The following is an 8,008-nucleotide window of genomic DNA, read 5'->3' as shown; positions in this document are numbered from 1 at the left end:
TGAAACAAACAGTTAGCGCAGAGAAATCTATACAAAATGTCAGCTAGCGGGTCAAGCTGTTATCAAATGCGGGCGCGCACGCACACACAGGCGGTCTTCCAAAAACCTGCGTGACGGGCTTAGCTCTTCGCATCACCTCTTCAGTGTTGAAGCGTGAACGCACGCTTGTGTTTTCAAACCGCGTTTCGCATCCGCGCGTCTCAACAGGTGTGCCGCAGCGCCGCGGGGACCGCAGAGGCTAACCCTTTGAAGGCTAAAGCCTACACTCTGCAAGAAGTCTGCACCTGCTGGCCGCAAACACAGCCAGAGCTGGGGAAGAGACGAGGCGATGCGCGAAGACACACTTAGTACAGCATGTGTTGTGTCGTGTCGTCGTGTCTCCTTCTATTTGCGTTTGTCTCTCTGAAGGCAAATAATTGCAATCAGAATAATTTGTTTTCGCATACAAGGAATGTGTCATGGCGGGTGTTGCACGTCATTAAACAATAAACACAGTGCAAGAAACAGGAGCGTGTTAAATTTACAAAAGGATATATAATTCAAATAAACAGATAATAGTACTTTAAACAAGTGAAATGTAAGTGTATGTGGAAGTGACAAGTGTATTTAAATATGTGGTATGAGGGGATGAGCATGGGGAGTGAATCAAATTTGAATCCAAAAAAGAGTATATTTATTATCACAGAAGAATACAATGAGGAAATATTCATTTTTGCCTAAACATTGAGGATTATTTTATCATAATAGTTGCAGATGCATGTTCTGCCAATCTAGTTATTGATGAATTGACTGTTTGTTCTCTAAAATACCAGATGGGCTGCTGCACCGCGGCCTTGCAACTTTCAAGAACAGCCCATTAAGAAGACGTGTAACTTTAAACTTTATATAACCAGGCACCAAGCTGCATTCGCTCCACTTAGTGATGTGGAGGCGTGCTGGGGAGAGACGACTTCTCCCAAAGCAGCACCAGAGTATTTGAAGTTCGACATAAAAAGATCCCCATCTGAATACATCCCCTCATTGATGAGCAAATTCTTTAGCTCTCTCGCTTCGCCGTAGTCGTTTTTTTTTTTTTTTTTTTGCAGCAAAGTGAATGTGCCAGTGTTGAGCGCGGCCAACTGTTCCACCAGTACGGTTGCAGGCCCTCGGTTTTTGCGACCGCTGAAGTTCCTGGAGAGGTGCAAAGTGTGTGGAGAGGACGGGGTGATCCCTCCCACGTCTCCTTACTCATGCTGTCCCGAGGGGCGGTAGACACCCAGCCAACTGGTGTCACCGTTACGCCGCCAAAAAGCCTCTTGAGTCATCATGGAAGTGTGTGTGTGTGTGGGGAGGGGGGGGGGGGGATTGGGGCAGAGATTTGGATCACGAAGCTTCTCCTTTGTTTCTTATTTATCCTGCGATGTCTCGTAGTTGCCGACCGTCCAGACAGCTACACAACGCCCACATCGATGAAGAGAGACGTGATTGATACGTCTTATTTTTGTCATTGCACCATGAATTTGATCGTTGGTGTGTGTGTGTGTTTTGAATTTGCAGTGTGTTGCTTTGAATGTGTGTGTGTGTGTGTGTGTGTGTGTGGTCTTTTTGATGTTTCGTACTTCTAATTGTTTCCCTCTGTGCTGCTGCCCACAAGTGGATTTTTCCTCTTAGTTTCTCTCATCTCTTCTTCTCTTATGTAACGCTCTGTGAAGCCTGTCGAGGGAGGGTCCATCTCCATTACAGCGCTCTAATGAGTTTGCTCTTTGTTACTCGTTTTCCTCCTCTAAAATGTGTCTCATCTTTAAGACTTATGGTGATATTGGCTTCAAAGATTAGACGGAATTTTTGTTGTTTACAAAAATTTATTCATACAAATCTTACAACACTTTTTTTTTTTTGAAACATTTATTGACTTGACCCTTGCAGGTCGCCATTTGAAGTAGTAATCTAATGTTCACTTTCTACACAGTAAATATATATATATATATCTTTGAAGATGATTTCATTTTAGTAAGGCTATTGGCGCTTTCATTATCATACATATAATGTTTCATGGAGAGCGGGAAACTGATCCTTCCCTCTGTTTTCACACAAAAGTTACGTCTAGCGCTCTAAGAACAAAGTGCAAAAGAAAGCAGTGCAAGCGGGAACACTTGACGTTTAAAGCAGGACGCTGCTAGAGCTCCTATCCGTCGTCTGCGCGACACAAAAAACAACAACAAAAGGGTGAAATGTAAGCTGATGATGTGCAGCATTGTAGGGCCACTAAAGAGCCATCTGTGATTCATGGCGATTTTAAAGTCGATGCAAGGCACCACGGCCTCAAACTGCTTCCTGCGTCACAAAGCCTAGAGGAGAATGCAAAATTAAAGAAAGATTGATACAGTAAACACAGATCGAAGAACTTTTTTTTTTACCCTGCTGTTTTTGAAACTCGCTTTTTCCTGCAAAAATATGTCTTCCTCCCTCTTAAATGTGGTCAGAAGTGTGCAGACGGGCGGGATGTGATTGGTTTACAGTCAGTTTGTACTCTTATTGTGTAGATTTCACTAACTTTGTTGCTTCCTCTACTTGCTTCTCTTGTAATCTGTGTTTTCTTCTCGTTTACTTGCATCTCATCCTTCCTCTCCTTTACATCTAACTCAAGGTTAAACCTCTTTAAACGTTTTTCTTCACAAACACATGCACACCTGGTTACAAAATCAGTAACAGAGCCTTTAACGATAAAGCATGACATTGAGACTGAGATTCGTGCCAGCAGTAAAGTACATTCAGATAATTCTTCAACGGTAGGACAAAGTTCAACATACAGTTTGTGTAGAAATGTCAGAACAGAACACAAAACAACATCCAGAAATGACAGGAATGTATGTTTGCAGTAGTCAGAAAGCAAGCGAAACCATCTAGTTGGAGTCGTCTGATGCACAGATGCGGTGGCTAGTGCAGTTACTTTAATCATGCAGTCTACTGTAGTTTTTCTTTACATTGGTTTCACGTGACAGAAAAGAGGGAAGCACAATAGACCCAGAAGGTTCAAACACAAGAGTTCAATCTGCCTCGTATGTCTCTCACGAAGAACAAATTGATGGATAAGTCACCATGTAACAAGTATCATTTCTTCTTTTTTTATGCTTTTTTTTTTGTTGTATTTGCCTGATGATGTTTTGCTAGTGATACTTATTAAATGGGCAGAGAGACATGAGAAAACCTTCAGCAGAACCCAGTTGATAAACACAAGATTTACATGAGTCAAAGGTGTAAAGCTCACTCTGTAAAGACTGCAGAAGGAAAAGGGACAAGAGAAGCCTCAAAAGTGCTCCGATCCTCATCTCAGATTTGGGGATTTTTCTTCTTTTCAAGATTTTTTTAAAATTTAATCGAATGGATAACTGGCGTTTTGGAAGCGGGGCTCCAGCTCGACTAAAAGCAGGCATGGTAATATTACACTTTCATTCATAAAGAGGACAAATCAGAAATGATACGTGGGACACAGCGGTCTGAGCCAAGTCTCTCCACATTTTGGGGATCGGGAGGGATTCAAAATGTGTGAGACTCCAGAGAGACCGGAGCACAAATGAGGCAGAAGAAGCGTAGAGTGTTTGAGGGTTAAAGGTGAGAGGAGGAGGAGGAGGAGGAGGAAGGAGGGACATGAGACGCCCCTGCGATGATTACGGCCTCAGGAAAGAGCCTGAAACTCACCAGGAGTTCGTGAGAGAACTGTTTCAGCCAGTCTCCCAAAATAGCCTCAAACTCATCCCCGTCCGGGAGGGCATCAAAGTCTATGTCTTGTAGGATATGGTGAAAACCTATGTCTTCAAGGCTGTTGTGAATAAAGACAACTAAACGCTTAATGTCACTTTACAAAAAGCAGCATTCAATACATTGATTGTCTTTTAAACAATTTATTTTCCTCACATTCATATCTCTGCACTAAACGTTTAAAAGACAGGGCTGTTTGGAGCATATCGTCATGAGATCAAGTGTCTCCCCTCAATAAATATAAGTCTAACAAAAATAAATCAATGAATACATAAATAGAGGCTATTTTTTCTTCTTTTTTGTTTGTTTGGAATGAACAAAAATTGGTCCACAAAGTAGATATGTGAGTCCTCAAGTGCTTTAAGTACAAAATAAAAAACAATATTATTATCAAAATATTCATTTTAATGGCTTACTTCATACATAAATACATGTTTAAGAACACAAAAGCGATCCACTGATTGTTCAGATCTCAAAATGACTTCATGTGGGGCTGCACACACTTAAGTTTTTTTTTGTTGTTTTTTTTTTGTGTATTTTTTTTCAGGAGGGGAGGGGGGGGGAGGATGCTACAAATATGCCAGCCGACGTCCTTTGTTTCTAATTCTCTGTCTATACCTTTTCCCAAGGACTGCTGCCAGGTATTTCTTGACCGCCATTTGCTTTCGGTAGCGGCTGTAGCTGTCCGTGAAGATCCCGTCTGAGTGTCGCTTGGACAGGGGCTCTGAACTGTCGTCCAGCGTTTTCCCCCCGCTGCGTGAGAGACAAGAGGGTTCACTATCATCACACTGAGACACGACCCCCCCACCACCACCGCCACCACCCCTGTATGCCCAGCATGTGGTGCTGTAAAAACCCTCTGTGTGTCATCATCTTAGAAGGTGAATACACAGATGTCCATTTTGTCCTAAATTATAATTGCATTGTCAAACATTTTGCCTTGAAAGGTTGCTAAATTATTATAATGTAGGATGCATGTTAAGTATTTGTTGAAAGCCCCTCCCCAGGACAATCTGCCACAGTTCAACCTGCATTAAGGTGTGATGGGCCTGTCATAAGGATGCAGTAATTGCACCCCCCCTCGCTCTTCCACCGGGAACCACTGGGACTTCATCCTATAAATTATTCATATTGAAATAAATTTAAACCTGAGCGGGTTCATTCTTCCCTCTGCGCCTTTACGACGCAGCAGCAGGCTCAGAAAGAAAAAACACACCCTCCCCAAATCAATCAAGCTCTTAGCATTAATAGAGGCGGATGCTGAGGAGGACTGAGCTGCATGCTGGGAGATAACGGGACCACAGACACATGTGCACGTATAACAGCGTGGATCGTGAGCAATTAAAGGATCAGTTCAAAAGAAAAGAAACCCCCAAAAAAAAAAAGGCACATAAGACAGAAAACGGTGTAACAGAAGAGATGACAACCAAGAAGATGTTCTTACCCTACACGCTTTGCCATCAGAGAATGCAGATATTTCCTGGCTGATAACTGACCCAGCGCTTTCCTGTAGGCTTTATTAAACATGCCGTCTGCATGCCTTTCCGTTCTGGGATGATAGATAGCCACACAGTAAAATCACCACACACCCAGCGCAAGAGAGGCAACAATGTCAAGCAGCTGCACTGGAGAAATAAAATACCCACCTTAACACATTCATTATGGTGTAATATTGGGCCTCGTGCTCGATTTTAATGTGGCACATTCAAGCTTTTAGACTTTTCCACCCCCCATGTGCCATTTTAGGTGTTTTCATTTTGCTTGATTCAACATTTATTTTAAGAAATCTAGATTTTTAAAGGCTCATTTAAGAGGTTTTGCAGCTGAATTGTTCAGTCAGATTCCATTGATTTGTTTTTTTTCCCCGCCCTTTTCTTGCAGTTTAAATGATATAATATCACAAAGAAAGCTTGTTTTACTCGACTCGGCTCCCCTCAGTGACTAACTTGTGTCTTTGATGAATTGAGTGTCTCGAAATAATAAATAACAACCACTGTGTTGGAAGTTACTGACAACATTTCGACAATACATTCACACTGAGTCAAACAAAACGTGGACAGAAATAAATAGGACTACAGCAATGAGACGTTCAACACGGATGTCTCGGGACAAAAACAAGTGCGATAGTCACCTTTTCTCAGGTGGGTAGTACAACGTGAAGACGTCGTCACCGACGGACGGAGAGCTCCTCACATCCATTTGCTCTCTGTCGTAATCCAGGGACGGTAACGAGTTCCCATCCTCGTCGTAAACCTCACTGTCAAGTCTGCAAAGAGGAGACACGTTTTCACAACCTCCAACTCTGCCCGGAGCGACACCTTGTGCAATCTGACGTGTTAAAAAAAGTCATTCAGACACTTTTCATGGTTTATAAATCAAAAATAAACAAGCATTTTTTAGATTAATCCCCCGGGAATGTCACAGTTTAAATTCACAAAACACGTGTTATTGTATTGTTGTGCAATAAATAAAAGACGCTCTGAAAATCTGACCTCGGAGGCAAAAACGTTTTCTTTTAATGCTCTAACCACATGCAAGTATCGACTAATGGCTGCAGGACACATTCAGACGCTACTTCACTGCCTCACAGCCTGAATTACATCACCGCCGTGTGAGCAGCCCAATGGATCGGCTGTCAGATGATGTTATCCAGTGACCCAACAGGCTATTATCGCCTCAGACTACTAAAGGCAGATGTGGTCTGCACCCTGCTGCTCAGTGCAACTATGTTCTCCTGTCCAAGCCACACACACACACACACACACACACACACACACACACACACAGAAAAGAAATCTGAAAAGAGAAAAGTTAAGAGTGTACGTACCTAACACTGGGAAAGCTGAGCCCCACAGGTGAGCAGTAGACGCTGTAATGCATTAAGATTCCATAGATGAGTAAGGCTAAAGTCGCTTTACTAGACATTGTCCTGCTGGAAAAGAAAAGAAGAAAACAATTCAGTCAGGGAGTGTCACAATCTCACACCACACCTGTGAGTTCCTAAAAGCAAACAAACTAAAAAGAAAAAATAAAAAGCAGCCACACCTATAACTGCTCTCCAAACGCTCGCTGTACTTTACGCTGCGTAAACGCGCCTCTGCTTCCTTACCGGTGGTGAGACGCGATCAGCTGAAGAGCTCAACTGGGAGAGTGAGATAGGATCTCTATCTCAGTCTCTCTCTCTCGCTCTCTCTCTCTCTCTCTCGCTCCCTTCCTCTAGTCCCTCAGTGAAGCGCCTCTTCTTCGGTCTCCTTGTGTTTGGTTCCGAGTGCCCGCAGCTCAGTTCTCGGGGGTTTCTACGTGCGCTCGCTCATGGAGAGCGCCAAACATTTGTCTGCGGAGAACTTCCCGGCGTCCTGTGAACTTAACTCCCCTTGGTTTTTTTTATTCATGAATCCGAAAGACATGCCTTTTTCACTTGTCACGTAGGTTGGGGGGGGCTGGAGGTTGGAGAAGGGAGGTGGGTGGCTGCGTCATCAGCCCACCCTCCTTTGCCCCCCCTCCATCACCATCACCACCGTCCCATTGGAGTGCATCGTTCTCCCGCGTCAATGAGAGACCCTGAGCCAAGTCGTAAAGAAAAAAAAGAGAAAAAAAAATGGATTCTGGATTCAAACATAATCCATTGAACAGGGTTTTAATGCCAACATTTGACGTCACTCTAACAGGATCACGTGAGGCCCTGTTGGGACCAGAGGGAGCTGTCCAGTGCTGAAATGTGACTGTTTCTCTTCTACACAAAGTTTATGTCTGAATCAACTCCCATCCTTTCTACCTCTCTAAGGTCAGAGGTCAGACTGATTACCAGATACAAGAGAAGTTGTCAGTAAAGGAACTATGAGTCATATTTATATAATGAACATCCGGCTTTGTCTCATGACATCAGTGCTGACATGTGTCTGACTGCTTCTCTTGTGAATAAAGTTTCTCTGACTACGCCACGTCCGCTGACTTCATCTATCAGTAATGTTTTATTTTACATTTTATTCACCTCTTTACCTCTATTAAAGTGACAGAAACATATGTATGTTGGAATTTTTAGGTGAATTGTTCCTTTAAGATCAGAGTTCAGACTTATTTACATGACAATATACTTAAAGGTGCAGTCAGTGATTCTAATGCACTCAAATTCAGCACATTATTTATGTTACGATTCTTTTGTAAGCCCGTGTGGAACAATTTGTGGCTCTTAACATCATAAACGTTGTGTAAAAGCGAAGCAAACAAAGTGTCTCTGACTGCAAAAGAAACACTTCTGCAGCCGATCAGC

The 8,008-nt window shown here is 43.0% G+C and overlaps 1 protein-coding gene across 6 annotated transcripts; it reads right to left on the bottom strand.

Annotated features, from left to right (window-relative positions):
- Positions 1-1,861: 1,861 nt before the first annotated feature.
- adcyap1a (adenylate cyclase activating polypeptide 1a) lies at positions 1,862-7,130 on the bottom strand. 6 transcript variants are annotated; one of them, XM_068582082.1, is made up of 7 exons: positions 6,848-7,127; positions 6,566-6,670; positions 5,870-6,004; positions 5,183-5,287; positions 4,357-4,491; positions 3,679-3,799; positions 1,862-2,327 (listed from the first exon to the last, which is right to left on the bottom strand). In XM_068582082.1, exons 2-7 carry the CDS (start codon positions 6,661-6,663, stop codon positions 2,319-2,321), a joined length of 603 nt encoding a protein of 200 aa, XP_068438183.1. In that variant the 5' UTR covers positions 6,664-6,670; positions 6,848-7,127; the 3' UTR covers positions 1,862-2,318. The 6 variants fall into 6 exon arrangements, with proteins under 6 accessions (XP_068438183.1, XP_068438181.1, XP_068438182.1 ...); XM_068582080.1 differs by having other exon boundaries at positions 1,862-3,799; positions 6,784-7,127; XM_068582081.1 differs by having other exon boundaries at positions 1,862-3,799; positions 6,566-6,667; positions 6,784-7,127.
- Positions 7,131-8,008: the final 878 nt, after the last annotated feature.

The sequence above is a fragment of the Clinocottus analis genome, unplaced genomic scaffold (assembly GCF_023055335.1).
Source record: "Clinocottus analis isolate CAN_PGR_092001 unplaced genomic scaffold, fCliAna1.0.p SCAF_18, whole genome shotgun sequence".
Classification (NCBI taxonomy): Eukaryota; Metazoa; Chordata; class Actinopteri; order Perciformes; family Cottidae; genus Clinocottus; species Clinocottus analis.
This window is presented reverse-complemented; position numbering and strand designations above follow the sequence as displayed.

Bases quoted from the DNA above. Each gene is read 5' to 3' on its own strand.
- adcyap1a (XM_068582080.1), bottom strand. From the start codon at position 6,663: ATGTCTAGTAAAGCGACTTTAGCCTTACTCATCTATGGAATCTTAATG. The intron at 6,005-6,565 runs GTACGTACACTC...TCCTCTTTGCAG, and splicing joins CTCAGCTTTCCCAGTGTTAG to ACTTGACAGTGAGGTTTACG. The intron at 5,288-5,869 runs GTGACTATCGCA...CTATCATCCCAG, and splicing joins TACTACCCACCTGAGAAAAG to AACGGAAAGGCATGCAGACG.